Source organism: Scophthalmus maximus, chromosome 2 (genome assembly GCF_022379125.1).
Source record: "Scophthalmus maximus strain ysfricsl-2021 chromosome 2, ASM2237912v1, whole genome shotgun sequence".
Taxonomy (NCBI): domain Eukaryota; kingdom Metazoa; phylum Chordata; class Actinopteri; order Pleuronectiformes; family Scophthalmidae; genus Scophthalmus; species Scophthalmus maximus.
In genome coordinates this window covers 9,353,236-9,369,195 of record NC_061516.1, presented here as the reverse complement: position 1 = coordinate 9,369,195, position 15,960 = coordinate 9,353,236, and the positions used below count along the sequence as shown (strand labels likewise).

Below are 15,960 nucleotides of genomic sequence, written 5' to 3'. Positions count from 1 at the left end.
AACCACATGTATAGAACTTGAATTAAGAAAACAATAAGTGTTATGCAAAATTTTGCATTTATTTCTGCATTTTTCTGTACAATAAAAGATTTCATATTGGTAAACACCGATACCAATATGTCTTTGAAAGGCTCATATTGGCCGACAGTATCAGCCATCCGATATATCAGTCAGGTTCTACAATATACATAGGCCAAATGGTTTTACTCTTCAATCGCATCAGATTTCATCAACAATAAGCACTATAGTGGAAATTTGTCTCTCGATGTGTAGCCACTGTCACTCCATTCAGACACAATACTTAAAGAGCAAGATAGAAAGTAACAGGCAATGGACATGAACGGGGACATTGATTAAAATGAAGGGCCTTTTAATTACTGGACAATTTTTTTTCAGTCGGTCTCAAAAAGCACATTTCTGAAATGGCATTAAGACTTGTGTTTGGGCAAGACCTTGTTTCAGAACAGACTCAAGATGAACATTATGGATTTAGAATGAAAATGACAAACAGTTATGAAATGAATGAATTTATGAATTTATTTAATTGTTCAGGGAAGGTTACATGGCTGATCTGATCCCCCTTACCCACTTCAATGTCAGCAGATCCAACAGTGACACACAGAAGCACGCACGTGCGCGTACACACACGGGAAAAAATGGAGCAGCAAAATTCAGAGATGTCTGCTATGACACTTCTGTCCGGTTGTTTGTTCATTTACATTCTACATTTTATCACAAAAACAAATAAGTATGAGTACTAGGTCGAATGAGAGACACAAAACCGAAGTCAATATAAAGTTCAAGATAACACAACCTGCACAACTAACAAAACTGTAGATAATCCTTCCATATGTTTAACCACCACATCACAACTCACTTGTCGCACACCACCTCCCCTCTGTCAGGGTACGTGTTCATGTAAACCTCAACCATTGAATCCAGATCATACCCAACATCATAGTTCATGTTCAAAAGAGACAAACTTTTTGACCTGAATTGGTCAGGCGTGTTCGCCATGTAGATCTTAAAGCGCTTATACGCCAGATTGCAGCTGTCCTCCAGAGCCAAGGTAGGCAGGATCCCAATCAGTCTCAGTACAGCAAGCATGTTTGGGAAAAACTTCACATCGGCCAACAGCAGTGTCTCACGGAGATCGGAGGGCGACGTCTCACCTTTGGCCTTTTTGCTCCATTTGACCCACCAACAGTGGAGCTCGGCAGAGAGGGTTCCTGCATTAGGGATGTCATTTTTAAACACCTGCACACTCTCCTCTTCAGGTTCGGTGGATTTGTGCTGCTCTATGATGGCAGGGATCAGTGACAGACACCTAAGAGCCTTCACATGGTCCTCAATGAAAAGCTCATTGATTTCTTTGATGATGTGGTTCACCACAGGAACAGACAGGTGATTCTTGTAGTAACTATCTGGTTGAATGGTTCCAGATTCTGACTGATGCTTTCTCAAGAATGAGCGAGGAAGCTTTACTGGGATCTCCATCGCAGCGGCTAGGTTAACGGCCTCATCATTCCAGAACTCATGATACACATCGATGTTGTCGGAAACTTCCTTCAGGGAGTGCAAAACAGCTTTTAAACTGGTTGCAGCAAAATGGACATCTGGTTCTTTTCCTTGCATGTTCGTCCCAAATGCTCGAGTAAGTGTCATTGCGTTTTTCAGCACAACCAACGCCATGACAAACTCAAAATCAGCTAGTCCTTTTGAAATCTCTAAGGCATTGTGTGCGACTTGGTCATTCCACCTCATGTCTTCGTTGTCATGCACACTGTCTACACAGAGCAGCAGTGCCTCCAGGATGTCCACTGCTACCTCGAATGCATCATTTCGCCTGGTCCAGCTGGTACGGCAGATCTCCTTCAGTTCATTGGCTTTCTCCTCTTTTTCCGGGTAGAAGATCATAATAGCGTGCTCCAACTCCAATTGCAGTAAATGGGACTGACTGAAGAAGGTCTCAATCTTCTTGAAGGTAGACATGACAAGCCGAACCCCTGACAAAGCCATACCGTTGGCAAGTGACACATTCAGTGTACAAGTAGATCTCAGAGCAAGCACTGCCATTGGATACTTCTCAATCAGTTTGGCAGAAAATGCTTTTATTTTACTAAAATGTGTCCCAGAGTAGGAGTGGGCTTGACCTCTACACTGTTCCATATCCAGGCCCCATTTGTCAGTCATCTCAGACAGCAGTTTCTCTGCCAGGGCATCTCCATCTCCTTCAAAGCCCAAGAATCCAAAAAACCTCTCCACCTGGCAGTTTGACTGGTCCACAAAACGGACAAACACAGGGAGGTACCATTCTGTCGAGATCTTCACCAAATCATCAGTAAGTAATGAAAAAAAGCCGTTTAGTTTAACCTCCTCCACCAACTTGCTGCGGATGCATTTCTCACACACCTCTATCAACTGACCGAGTTGGGCTGAGGAGCAGCACTCCTTATTCGTATCGTACCTCTTCTTTAGGACTTCATCTCCACAATTCATGCGATATTCTAACAATGCCTGAAAGGTGCTTGACCCAAGACCATCCTGTTTCATATCACCAGGGCCTGCAGGAGGAATGCTTTGCTCTCCCAACAGCACAAGAACTTCAAATAATGAGTTGAGATGCTCTCTGTATTCCTCCTCCTCTGAAACAGTCTGGACATCTTCCTTAGCTGTGTCTGCTTGAGACTTCTTGATTCCTGAAAGGAAAAAAACAGTTGTAGGACAGAAGCCAAATCAATTGTTCATATTGTTGCAAAGGTGGGTGTGGGACTCATTTGATTTTTTTGTTTTGTTCAGTGTGTTGCTAGTTCCTCTTACGTTTTCTCCCCCTACTCTCTGTTTCATCAACCTTGGTCTACAAAAATAAAGAGACAAGACACAAATTATAAATATGGTTACATGGAAATGACAAGAATCAAATTATTATTATAATTATTGTATTTTTTATCTTAACCGTCTCTTTGTTGCGCTTCTCCTGTCCATTTTGAGGTTGGCTTGCCACATCAAAGATAGTCGGTATGGCATCCTCCTTCAACACTGTACTCTGAGCATCCTGCAAACAGGCAAGTCAAAAAGGTTCATTACACAGCACATACGTGGACCAAATATATACTGATTTATTCAAAAATGTGTGAAGAAGGGCTAAATTCTGACATTTTACTTAAAAGGTTGGCGATTCCATGAAAAGTACTGCAGCGTCTTTGGTCACATTGTCGACCGCGGTTTGACTCAAAATCAAGTGCAACTTTGAAACAACTTACACAATCGATCAAAGATGTTTCGAAATGTTTTCCACACAGTCTGTAGTATCTGTACAGCTGGTCCGGTGATTTGTCTGCGAGGTCTTTCCTTTGGCATTTTTCAACCCACTCCTTGGACCTGGGAGGCGTGGTCAAATCAAAAACAGTGCAGAAGTCAAGAGAAATTTTAGGTTTGACATTCATATTAATTAAAAACATGCTGCACATTTGTCCAATATTTATTTAATTGTAAAAATGGCTAAGGATGTAACGTGAACAATACATTTAAGCAATTCAAAAGCATGAAATGCTCAAAGCAATCATCCTACCTATTAGCTGAATGATACACACGCACACACAACTATGTTGGAGGTTAGTAGGCCAGTATGATCGAATATAAACCTCACAATGTGAATACAAATACCTCAGCAGTATTGCTGCACAAAGTTTCACAGAGGTTGGTCATGGAGTGATTGTCTTTTTACTTTTTTATGATGTTCATGAAATGTCATGAATGTGTAATGTGATGAGACACAGAAGCTTAGTACTATAGACACAACCCAGTCATGATTCACTGATCATTTTCAAATGGGTTCATACTGTAATTACCAACATGGTTATAGATGTTTGGTCTTTTGAGGAAGTATGCCATCATACCAGGTCTACATCCGCTGCACGTGGTTGAACTAGTCCAACTGTAAACTAACCAGTTGGTCAAGGCATTTTATCAAAACGTCTAATGATGTGCTGGATGTGTTCACGTCTGAAAAACAAGAGCACGTGAACCTGCCAAACGTTTGCATCGTTTTTGCGCGTGTGAAAGTAACGAGCTGCATTTGAAAGTGCAAATGCTTGACGTGCTGCCGGACGGGACTCATTCATTACAATGCTGGTGAACCAAATGTGGCATTTCGAGCCAGTGCAGCTTGGTCTTTCCGCGCATGCCTTGTATTTGAACTATAAACTACAGAGCATTGTCACTGGTTAGCCAGACGCTTGCTGTCGGCTTTAGCATGGTGTTAGCATCGGTTACCTTTCTGGGTCCTGGGGAAACCTGAAGAGAGGCTGGCGGTCGGATTTGCTACTAATGCAGTTTGGTACAGCACAGCGATTCTGCATTGTTTGTTTGTATCATACACCTGCGTTTTGCTGTGAGACGCTTCTGAGAATAGCCACTGCTAACGCTAGCTATCGAGTTATTTGAAACAAGATGGCTTCCGCTTTTCAATTTCAAAATAAAACGCACGAGTTGAGTTTCATGTAAAATTTTGTAAAATCATATAAGAGATAAGATAAGATAGAACTTCATTCATCCCACGCTCGGGGAATTCACTCGTTACAGCAGCAGCGTATCACAAAGAAAATACAGGAAAAAAATATTATATCATTTTATTTTTGTCTTACCCCTATCCAAACAAGGCAATGTGAAGTGGTCAACTTGAATTACATTCAAATGTCCATGAAACAACTCCAGAGGATCATGTCAGATGCCTTCATATCTATGGTACACATATCCATAAAGACCACAGAGACAAATAATGTAGCGCTTACTTTTAGTTAAAGTATATACGACTTAGATTCATATTTGTTAGATGGAAGTTTGGATTTTATTTTGAAGGCAAACTTTCTTTTTTGTTCAAATCTGTAAAGTTTGACAATTTAACAACGTGCAACAGAAAGGAGCGCCCGATTTGGTTACGTCCCATAATCCTCAGCGGTCTTTTGAAAACATGTCTTGACAAGTTCCAAAACATATCTGGGTGGACGTTCCTCTGCTGATCTATCAAAGCCTCGAGAGATTAATATCAATATTATAGGACATGGTTTGTTTCTCAATTGTAACATTGACTCACAATCAAGCTTATTTCGACATATCAATATGAAAGCCAGAGTGATTCAGATTGGTCCTCATATTTTCCCATTTTGTATTGAATTACATCATCTCCTTGACTGTTTTTGAAATAACATAAAAGAAACAGAAGTTTTTGCAAAGTATCAAATAATGGGGAAAACACTTTGTAATAATAATATATGAATTGACACCCTGATTGCACCATAAACATCTCCCTCATACAACATTTTCTCTGATTTACAATTATTCTTGACTTTTACTTTCTCGTTTGATGTGTCTGGCATGAGTTTGTCATTATCCCAAAACGTTGATGTTATGTTCTCATTATAATGATGTGAAATATGAGAATGGCCTTGGTGTTTTTATTTAGATAGTAAGATGTATGGAAACGTATAACTTATACACGTATTATTACTATTACTTTAAAAATAACAATAATCATTACAACCATACGAGTGTTTGCATATTTCTATTTGTATTGATGTTATTCAAAATTTAATTTTGATGTAATCATGTGATGGTTACTGAAAATAACTGCCTCTAGCCGATGATGAATGACACCTGCTGGAGGTTCGGCTGTGTGTCTGTGCACTGAGGCCGTGTCAGGGCGGTAGTGCACTGGGCGTAGCTGTTCGCATGGACCAGTGTTAGTGGAATCCTATTTGGGTTCAAACATTTGAACCATGCGGAATGAAAACTTGCGGGAAGAAAAAAAAAAAGAAGGAAACTCGTGTTCTTCAATTCCCGTTCTCAGTATGGAGACAGTCCATTGGTCAATCGTGGCCTCGCGATACTGATGTGACCAATAGGAGCGCAACAGCGCCAAGTCAAATCGGAGACACACAGACCGTCAAGCGACTGGTTTTTGCTCCAGAGCGGCTTCCTCCTTGTGTCGTCCTACGATCTGCGCCAGCTGGGTAAGCTAGTTGTTTGTTGTAAATTTGACCTGAACACACTGCATGTGTAAGTCTGCGCACTACAGCACAATCACGGCTAGTGTTCGGGTTAGCTAACATGAACGTTTATTCACGTCTATCCTTCGCGGCAGCCAGCGCTACTTTGTGAGCGTAAACGTTCCGACAGATTCGCCAACATGACTGTTTTATTTGCTTTTCAACAAACATAACGCGATCAACTACCTAACTGCGGTTCACACGAAACCTGTACTTGGTGATGTCGCTTGACAAAAATAGTGACACAATGCCTGCATGCAATTGTAACTATAACCAAGGCATACTAGATTATGACCCGGTTTATTCATGTTTATTGTTTTGTCCACCTTCCAGAAAACGTTGAAGCCGCACAATGGATAACGTCGCTGTTTCAAGACGCAAACACACGAATAAAGTAAGCTTACATGTTGAGTTGAACTGCGTTAAATACTGTTCAGATCCCCCTGCCCACATAATGGTGTCATTGTTTTAATTGTGTCAGGGAAACAAGGAGAATGCCCAGCCTGCACTCGGCAGCAAGTCCCTTATCAAAAGAGATAAAACGTCTGTTGCTCCATTTCATCTGAAAAGCAATGAAAAAGAGGAGACACTGGCAAAAAACGGTCCTCTTAAAGCCAAGGCCAAACAGGCGGACACAAGGTCCGTGTCCGGTGTGGCTCTCAAAACGGCCAAGACTGCACAGAAGGATGGGAAAGGAGCCGTTGCTTCTGATGTATCACAGCGGCGAACACACAGCCGGGCATTCCTCGCAGAACAAGCGGTGAAGCACAAGAAAATCGCTGCGGATGCTCCAAAGCCAGCAGCGGCTGTGCAGTCATCCCTATCTGCTCCTGGCCTGTACAAAGGTAAGATTGTCCAGTCAAAAATTGGATCCATTTGGAGGTCAAATGTCAGTCTGGACAGGGCAGATCCCAAATCATCAGCGACCTCAATGAAGAGCCAAGGGGTTGGAAATGTGACCAAAACAAGGTCCAAACCTGTTGCTGGCCTGCCTGGATGTGGCACAAGAAAACCTGCACCAACAACGTCAAAGTCCGTGTTCAGTAGACCCGCTCAGGTATCCAAGCCTGCTGTCACCAGCCGCCCTCCCGCTGGATTCTACTCTGCTCGCCCTCCTGCCAGAACCATCCCAGCAACACTAACAAGTACCAGCTCCAGAAATCCTCCTGTGGCCGCCACCAAGGGAAGTGGGGCTCTGAACTCAAAGCCAAAGATTCCAACCACAGAACAGAAGGTCAACAAGCCTCCTGTCTCAAGCTCCCTCAGTCAGTACAGATTAACCATGGAGACTGCTGAGGAAAGAAGGTAACATTTAATTTTCTACACAGACATGTTTGTTGTTTAGCCCGTGGATCAGGAAAGTCCAGGAATGGGTTTTTTTTGTGTTTTCTCGGCAGAGCAAAACTGGCTGGGTGGCTGGCTTCCAAGGGCAAGACGTTTAAGAGACCAGCCATGACGACAGCAGCCCCCCCAAAAACCAACATTTCTAAACCCAGAGCTGATCTCAGATCCCAGTCTCACGCCGAGCCTCAGCCTACTGCACAGTGCAATCCTGAAATCGAACCCAGTCTGGAAACACATGGGCCAGACTCTACTGCTGCTGACTGTGCAGATACACAGGGAGCAGAGTTAACAAAATTCAACCAAACTCCAGAGATCGGTAACACCACCCTCGAGTTGCTGGAAAACTCTGATGTTGACACACAGGACAGTGTGGATGATGTAAGCAAACAGTTTCTGCTGCCATTTTAACTGCATTCATAATATATTTCACAGTCACACACCAGGTTATATACATATTTTTCAATTTGACAGATTGTTGTGAACCTGTGTGATGCTTTGAATGCAATGGAACCTCCCTCTAGATGCAGTGATGGTAAGTTTAGCTGTGCCAGGTAACTTGGTAAATACAGTGGTGTTAGTCATTATTAATCTACTCATCTCACTGGTATTTCTGGTTGTTGCACTACACAGACGAGTGTAATGGTGTTGAAACAGAGGACGGCAAACTAAATGATGAACGTAAAAAAGAGGAGGTGAAGAGTGAAGCAGAAGACGGTGATGAAAACCAAGTGCAGACAGATGATGAGGAAGTAGAAAGAGATGATGATGTGATGGAGACCACACCACAGATGGAGGATGCTTCAGTAGTAAAATACAGTGTGAGGACCACTCCGTACCTGCAAAGGTGAGACCAATCATTTGCCAAATCCTTTAAAATCGTTCCTTTCATTATTCTGTCATGAATTAAATCGCCAAGTTCAAGTTCTCACTTGTAATACAGTATTTTGTACCCCTCAAATATCTCCTGTGTGTAGCGTCAAGAGGACAATTGAAGGGGAGGTCAGTACATCCAGGAAAAAGAGCAACATCAAAGATCTGAAGTTTCTGACACCGGTGCGTCGCTCCACGCGCATCCAGCGCAAATCCTCCCACCTGCCTACTATGCTGGTCGAGCATGATACTTGTGTGTCGTCATTGGCAGAGTTGGTGAAGCTGGATGATGATCCCAATGCCTACATTTATAGAAAAAACCCCGCCCTTCTAGAAGATCTGCCTGACCAGCCCAGACAATGAGGAGCTCTGTGTTGGTTAATTTAGAAAAGAAAAAACAGGAGATGTGACTAATGGACACTTGATACTGATATTAATATGGTTTTACTAATCTTCATCTGTTCAAAGTATTTTAAATGTCATTTAAATTGTTTTATTGTCCAGTGGTGAGAAGAACACAAGCCTTGTCTTGTTGTTCTGGTCTGAATGTATTATAAACTTTACTTTAACACTTTATTTAAATGTGACATTTATTGTCAAAATGCACTACAATAAAAGTGTATTACCTTATCTTCTATAGTTGTGCTTTCATATTAGCCTCCTGAATATTCTTTTTGACTCTGTGGTGAAGATCAAGAAATCTACTTTTTTTTTCTCTTCTCCTATAACCACATACAGGAGTTGAGTTGTTCGGGGAGTAAGTGAGACGAATGCCTCAGTGTCCTCTGAGACAGAAGCCACTAGAATTTAGTGTACCTCAAAGTGTAGGTTCAGATTTTCTACAACACATCTTCCCAAATGGTGCAATGTAGTGCTTTATTAAATTTAAATGGCATGAGTTGCAACTTCTGTTCTTCAAATTACTATGTGCACATAGTGAGGTGAAAAAAAAGTCTTCAATTTATTTTCATATTTAATCCCACTTTAATTGACCAGATTGTACAAAATCTAAAGTGCTCAAATGAACACCGCTTTCTTTCGACTACTTCATGGTAAACTCCGGACATCAGACTGGATGTTTTGACACAAGCTTCCTCTGATCTCAGATGAAACATTTCTTTATAACAATACAAAAAGAAAAATCACAAAAAAAATCTCTGATGCAATTTTCTTCCCCCCCCAAACAAAAAGTATAAAAAAAAAGTAATCTTTTTCCCACTCATCTGCAGACCACAGGGGAAGGTGTTCAGTGCTGTGCGCTAAAATACTTTCCGCTGCCGTCAGAAGGTTTTATGTTCTTGAAAGTCCCCGATTGTCCAGGTCTTTCACCTACAAGGTGGAACACAGGACGAGGTTAGAAGGTTCTACTGAAATGCATCTGTTCAGAGTTCAGTGCTTTTGTAAGTAGGCATATCCTTCTGTAGTAGTATCATGGCCAATTCAAACTAAAACAAAAAAAGAGTTTCCCTCAGACACACATGTATTCCAGTAAAGGCTACAACTATTATTGAATAATGGATTATTTGATTTTTCATTTGTCTATTGAGACACCAATAGACAGCAAAAAAATCCTCATCAATGATCATTTCCCTTCACCCAAGGTGATGTCACCTGGTTTTGTCTAACCAACAGTTCAGTTGATAAACCAAACAACTAACCCCTATAGACCAATATGTCAAAGAAAGGATGTCAGCTGTGTTACCTTGTATATCCTAACCAGCCAGTGCTCTGTGGTGTAGGCCTCCTCTAACACATCCAGCTCAAAGTCTTTGTTCCCGATCTCAGCGTTCCTCACTCTGTCATATCCAGGTGGACGCTCTAGAGAGAAGATCAGAATTACAGTAGAAGAATGGTTCCCAATGCGTGTCTTGTTCTGACATGCATGGTTTTAGCCAACAGTTGCATCCAACCTAACATGTGGGTCGTTCTCAATACGCTTTTTGACTGCAAGGAAAGTACTGGCTAATGCACAGAGATCCCATCAGGCTGCAGAGTTACTCACTGGCCTCTGTGTAGACCTGGCCGAAGCGGTAGTAGCACATCTTGTACATGAGGCAGTTGAGCAGGACAGGCGATCCCTCGCGGTCCACTCTGAACTCTCCGGTGGGAGTGTAGTAGTCATGCTCCTTGATGTGTTTGCCTGTGTCTGTGCTTCCTCCAATCCGGACCATCCACAGAAACTTATTGATGTCTGATGCACAGAGATTGATTACACAGGTGCTCACAAAAACGCCTTTGAAAATAGTTTTTTTTTTTTTTTTTTACTTCACTTCATTTCTATGACATTGAATTAAAGAATAATTCAATGACAAAGTAAGAACGGTTTGGTGAACTTGCTTTATCCAAATGTGTGAACCAAATCATTTCTAGTCCAGGATATTTACTACAAATCCATAATTAATACACAGTAAACTTAAGAAAGAGGTTCTGATCAACTGATTCTTGGTACGTACCATCTGAGGAATAGCCCGTCAGTCCACCAAAGATGACCAGGACATAACTGACATCCAGCTCCCTCATGATCTCATACGCCCTCTCTTCTGTGGATGCCATGGCCTACAGAGCAAAACAATCAGTCAACACTGCAGCACTTTGTCAACACACATACACATGAGCATAACCCAGAAGGTTACCCAGCTCACCTGTCCAACTCGGGAGATGTGAGTGTTGTTCCACGTGTTGTTGTCCACTAGAATGGTTCGATTGGCCATGGCTGTTATCTGATAGCCATAATCCCACCATGACATGACTTTGGCATCCTGGAAGCACAAGTTCAAACTCAAGTACTTGAAAAGAAACACTTTGACCTAATGGCTACGACTGTGAGGAACTCAACAATCTATGCAATTCAGATACTCCAGCATCCTAATATAACGACCCACTTATTCTTTATTTCTTTGGCTATGACTGACCTCTGGAGTGTTGTGACGGAGCCAGTAGTAAGCCTCTCTGAAGTCATCAAAGATGATGCGGCTGCCATCACCTCCACGGGCAGACAAGACGATTGAGGGAGAAGAGTAGGCTTCGCTGGTCACCCACGTAGAGTGGAAGGTGTATGTGATGAGGAAGAAAGCCATGACCAGGATCATCCCACTGGCAACCTGGTAGGTATTTAACACAGGATGTCATCAGGTTTTAGTCTTCTGTATGTCTGCTTTTATTCAGACTACGGAAATAAACTGCAATGAGCGGTTATCTCCACCATGGCCAACCAACACTACACATCTGTCCAGCTCTTATAATAGAAAGATATAGAAGGAATCAAAAAAGAAACAAAGAGATACAGCTGAAAACTTAACCAAAAAGTATTAAGTAGCAGAAAATGCAAATATTCAAGAGAAGTACAAGTTACCAACAACAAATGTCCCACCACTGGAGAGAAATAACAAAATGAACAGAAGAAGAAACAACATATTTATGGTCTCTGAAACCATATTTTAAAACTCAAAAAGACAACATGTAGCTCTGCAAGACCTTTCAACATCTATTTCAAAAGCCCTTAGGACACTATAGTTGACACCGCCCTATAACAGCTATAATAGCACTCGGAACCAGTCTCTCAGGCCGCTTACCTCATTTTTGATGGGGTAGGTGGCGTCCTGCTGCTTCTTGCTCTTCTTGTCTGGCCGGCTCACATCCAGATTCTTCATGTAAGTGGTTAGCACCTGAGACACACCGATGCCCGACAGGATGCACATTACGGGGGCCAGCACCAACATCAGACGCACCTGAGGAGGCAACAAACATTAACCCATGTTACATATAAAGAAGTCCTAAATACATGTTTTTTCCATTTATAAAGCCAACAAGCAAACATCAAATGGCTCTCTGAGGAGTCCTACAGCATGTGGGGCTCAATACAGAACGTACCATGACAGCTGAGAAGTACATGCTGGTCACTCCATACATGATGATGAAGATCCTGGCATCTGACAGGTTGTTGAAACAGTAATACAGACCAACTGTAAGGAGAGCAAAAGTAACGTTCAGTCAAATCCCAACCGATTAACAGTAGGCTGTGATTTATTTGCATCCAAAAAAGAATTATCCTACGCTTTAAAGCCCTCGCTACTCTGTGTTTATGGTGAACGTATTCTTGCCTGGGAACATGAAGACCAGCAGCTGGAGGTCAAAGTAGTATGAGGACCAGGTAGTGGGCTGGTGCTCTGAGACTGAAGCGATGATGGGGATGTTGTTCTTTGCATAGGAGGGGTCGAGCAGGGAATAGAAACGACCAGTCCATGGAGAGATCTTTCCTGAGGGAAACAGAGTTCAGGCCATCAGTCATGATCCAAAGCAAAATAGCTTCAAGTCACTTTCTCAAAGAGTAAAGGACAAAGCAGGGAAGGGTGAAAGCAAACATTAAAAAAAAAAAGGATATTCAGTCGACTGTGTCACATGCCACTTTTTCTACAGGTGCACCTTGTCACTTACCTGTCAGCATGAGAACAGTGCCTACAGACAGCAGGATGAAGCCCACCAAAGAGATGACGCTCTTGAACAACACCTCGAATTGCTGGGCGTTGAGTTTGCTGCGCAGGTAGTCCACAAAGGCATGAATCTGACACAATCCAAACACGCCGAAGGCTGCCATGTGCTCTGATGACTGCACCGGCTGGTGTATGAGAGAGGAGAGATGGAGAGGTGAACTGTGTGTCATGGAGTCTTATCGACCACGCAAAGGGCTTTTCAGCACTTTTTCTGTCACATTCATAGTCTTGCCCAAGGACTTGGGAAATTGGGGATCAAACCACCGACCTTCAGGTTTGTGGACGACCTCTCTATCAACATCTTTGCCCAATCATGCAACAATTCCTTTTTTAAATCTTCTTTGGCTTGAATGATATTTTGATTATTCAGATATTTTTTGCTTAATTTTTTTTCTGAACACTTCAGATGTCCTATGAGCCAAGGCACAAGAACCAGAGTACAAGATAATTTTGACAAAAGATAATTTTGACATAAGATAAATTTATCTTTCATCTCACCTGGAAACCAACAAAAGAGATCTGCATAGAGAGGACAGTGCCCAGGCAGTAGACTGTGCAGTAAGCCACATATATGCGGTGAGAGAATCGGCCTGTGAGCATCAGCACCAGGACATGTAGGGGGATAAGGTTGATCAGGAACACGTAGCCACCCCAGGAGGAAACCTGCATACACACAAACACTATATCATGACCCTTGCTAACTCTGAATTTATTGAGTTAAACATGTAGACTTTTAGATGTCCTCACCATGTAGAAGTAGGCCAGTGCACACACGGACGACCAGTACACGGACCCTGTTTTGACAGCCTTGATCCACATGTAATAGGTCAGCAGCATGCAGAAGATGGCAATGCCTAAGCGGGACAGCACAGAGGGGTTTGATTAACATTCCATGTCGGATATTTTTCTTTCAACAGCATTGCTGTGCACATCATGCATATACCTTCATTGTCATATGAGCCAGCAACAGAACGAGAGATATAACCGGGCACCACTGCGATCATGGCAGCAGCCAGGAGCCCAGCACCTGCATCCTGCAGAGACAGAAACAACTATTTAGTGGAAGTAGATTTATAGTCGGTCAAAAAAAGACTCAACAGAAAGCAGTTCTCATCTACTACTAAAGTACTACATTGATTTTTCACATAAACATCAGTTAACTTGTCACAAGGCTTATCATTCACTCTATGTTTGGGGTACAAACAGGTGGTGTGGGGTTTGACAGACGAGAACATTTAGCCCTAATGACAGATATAATTGTGTTGTATTATAGGGTGTTATTTGTCCTATATCTGATTCTTCTGGGTCCTTGAATGGAGCTAAAATTGTGCCCCTTAAGGAAAAGTAGATATGTAAATCACTAAGAGTTTATAACCTTAAATAATTTAGTTTGTGGGTATCATGTGTATTACCTTCAGCTCCTTGGTGAAGTGGTAGGTGACTATGGCGGTGAAGGAGGAGAACAAAGGAGCCAGGAAGACGCAGACGTTACGTATGTCAATGGTGATGTGGAAAAAATGTAAGACGTGGTACAGGACAGCAGAAGTGATCATGAGTCCTGGTGAGGGAGAAAATACGAGACATGTTAAACTCAAGTAAGTTTGCACTACTACTGTGAGCTCATTGACTTTTCTGAACCCGATACAACACTTGAGCTTTTGAATCAGATATGGGACAAGCGAGGGAAAATGTTGATGAGCTTCTCATTGTTCACTTCATCTGATTCCTACCTGGATAGATGGTGCCACCAATGATCCTCCCCAGAGGATACCATGCCCTGTCATCAAACCAGTTGTGAAACTTATAAAATCCTTCCTCTGTCAGGAAGCGGGTGGTACGGTAGTTGAAGTACCTGAAAGTGAGATAAAGATTAAAGTGAGACTTCAATTTGACGAGGGAGCATCACCTAACAATCCTTCAAGATAACCAGGACACAAGCAGCACTTACGGATCGAACTCATGGATGACGCTTTCAAACCTCAAGACGGAAAATAGTCTGGTGGAGAATGCTGAAGGAAAAGGAAAAGCACACGGTCGATCCAGATGTTGTGTTTATTTTCAAATGTCAGGGAGACAATAAAAGTGTGTATCGGAAGTAGGGGGACTCACAGAGGACAGCAGCCATGGACAGGATAAGCAGCTTCAACAGTGTGTCCTGTTTCTCATAGGACAAGCGCAGGAAGCCCAGCTTGGTCATCGTGGCGAGGTTAGAGACAGCTCACCCTGCTACCTGAAGGGGGATGACAAACACTGTAACACCGGGACAACTGTGCAGAGGCAGGCAGCGTCAAACAATTAAATACATTTATTTTATTTATTTTAAAAAGCAACTGCTAAATGACAATGTGTTTTTAAGATGTTACTCAAGCAAGCCAGACATCAGACGGAGGTCTTGCAGCTCCGACGAGTCAACTTATATGTCCAGTCCAACCAGAGAAGGCCACGCACTACGATGTGGCGTCAGGAACCAGGAACCAGGAAGCACCCACTCGGGAAAACTCGTGCAGGGACGCGAGTTCGTAACGTTAAGATTTGTTTGCATTCAGGGGCATTTTGCACGATGAAAACACAAACCATTCAACTCGGCGGAGCTGTGGTTGACGCGAACTTTGTCGGCAGCACCTTCGAAGGGCGAGCAAGAGGAGAACGAACAGCTCCTCAGCCTTGCTCAACGCCACAGAGCGAGAAACCAGCAGGAGCAAGTGTTCGTCAACCACCTATTAACACGCGCGCTTCTAGATGGACACACGCACCGCTGCGGACCAGGCGGCATCGCTCAGCTCATCAGCAGCAGCGGGCCGGCTAGTGCTGATGCTGCTCACGTCCAGCGAGAAGTGTGTGAGCAGCTAGCGAGGCTAACCTGCTAGCTGCGGCGTAATGAAAGCCCCCTGCGGCGAGTCTCCTCTCTGACTTATTGTGTAAAAACGCCAGAGCCACCTTCGCGTACGGCAGCAGGACAACAGCCTACATTCAAAACCGCTGCTCACAAGTTTAAACTGTAACGTTCAGTAACACTCACCCGCTCTGCTCCTGCTCATACACTTTTCACACACAACCTTCACAGCGAGCTAATCCCGCCCCTCCCATGCCAGCATGCACGTTTATTGGTCGAGCGTCAGTCAACGGTGAACCCACGCACATCCGATTGGTTCCTCCACTGTTCCTCAACCGTGGTTCACTACCTTGTCGCGGTAGTGTAGTGACGTGTC

At 43.0% G+C, this 15,960-nt stretch overlaps 3 protein-coding genes across 4 annotated transcripts; 1 reads left to right on the top strand and 2 right to left on the bottom strand.

Annotated features, from left to right (window-relative positions):
- Nucleotides 1-402: 402 nt before the first annotated feature.
- On the bottom strand, nt 403-4,475 carry thap12a (THAP domain containing 12a). The gene is made up of 5 exons (XM_035625122.2): nt 4,276-4,475; nt 3,264-3,381; nt 2,957-3,055; nt 2,821-2,857; nt 403-2,699 (listed from the first exon to the last, which is right to left on the bottom strand). Exons 1-5 carry the CDS (start codon nt 4,359-4,361, stop codon nt 874-876), a joined length of 2,166 nt encoding a protein of 721 aa, XP_035481015.1. The 5' UTR covers nt 4,362-4,475; the 3' UTR covers nt 403-873.
- Nucleotides 4,476-5,824: 1,349 nt separating this feature from the next.
- si:ch211-266i6.3 (cytoskeleton-associated protein 2) lies at nt 5,825-8,891 on the top strand. Its single transcript, XM_035625125.2, has 7 exons — nt 5,825-6,011; nt 6,381-6,441; nt 6,529-7,352; nt 7,445-7,769; nt 7,863-7,923; nt 8,022-8,235; nt 8,366-8,891. Exons 2-7 carry the CDS (start codon nt 6,400-6,402, stop codon nt 8,622-8,624), a joined length of 1,725 nt encoding a protein of 574 aa, XP_035481018.2. The 5' UTR covers nt 5,825-6,011; nt 6,381-6,399; the 3' UTR covers nt 8,625-8,891.
- A 307-nt stretch (nt 8,892-9,198) lies between these two features.
- stt3a (STT3 oligosaccharyltransferase complex catalytic subunit A) lies at nt 9,199-15,923 on the bottom strand. 2 transcript variants are annotated; one of them, XM_035625123.2, is made up of 18 exons: nt 15,771-15,923; nt 14,861-14,981; nt 14,700-14,760; nt 14,482-14,603; nt 14,164-14,309; nt 13,695-13,785; nt 13,499-13,605; nt 13,250-13,414; nt 12,696-12,876; nt 12,362-12,517; nt 12,132-12,223; nt 11,834-11,989; nt 11,174-11,362; nt 10,904-11,020; nt 10,715-10,817; nt 10,264-10,452; nt 9,964-10,079; nt 9,199-9,590 (listed from the first exon to the last, which is right to left on the bottom strand). In XM_035625123.2, exons 2-18 carry the CDS (start codon nt 14,946-14,948, stop codon nt 9,552-9,554), a joined length of 2,118 nt encoding a protein of 705 aa, XP_035481016.1. In that variant the 5' UTR covers nt 14,949-14,981; nt 15,771-15,923; the 3' UTR covers nt 9,199-9,551. The 2 variants fall into 2 exon arrangements, with proteins under 2 accessions (XP_035481016.1, XP_035481017.1); XM_035625124.2 differs by lacking the exon at nt 15,771-15,923 and adding an exon at nt 15,130-15,746.
- Nucleotides 15,924-15,960: the final 37 nt, after the last annotated feature.

Coding starts and splice junctions, on each gene's coding strand:
- thap12a (XM_035625122.2), bottom strand. CDS start 4,361: ATGCAGAATCGCTGTGCTGTACCAAACTGCATTAGTAGCAAATCCGAC. Junction 3,382..4,275: donor TTTCCCCAGGACCCAGAAAG/GTAACCGATGCT, acceptor CACGCCTCCCAG/GTCCAAGGAGTGGGTTGAAA. Junction 3,056..3,263: donor AAACATCTTTGATCGATTGT/GTAAGTTGTTTC, acceptor GCCTGTTTGCAG/GATGCTCAGAGTACAGTGTT.
- si:ch211-266i6.3 (XM_035625125.2), top strand. CDS start 6,400: ATGGATAACGTCGCTGTTTCAAGACGCAAACACACGAATAAA. Junction 6,442..6,528: donor GACGCAAACACACGAATAAA/GTAAGCTTACAT, acceptor TAATTGTGTCAG/GGAAACAAGGAGAATGCCCA. Junction 7,770..7,862: donor CACAGGACAGTGTGGATGAT/GTAAGCAAACAG, acceptor TCAATTTGACAG/ATTGTTGTGAACCTGTGTGA.
- stt3a (XM_035625123.2), bottom strand. CDS start 14,948: ATGACCAAGCTGGGCTTCCTGCGCTTGTCCTATGAGAAACAGGACACA. Junction 14,604..14,699: donor GTCATCCATGAGTTCGATCC/GTAAGTGCTGCT, acceptor TCTCACTTTCAG/GTACTTCAACTACCGTACCA. Junction 12,518..12,695: donor CACTGTTCTCATGCTGACAG/GTAAGTGACAAG, acceptor TGTTTCCCTCAG/GAAAGATCTCTCCATGGACT.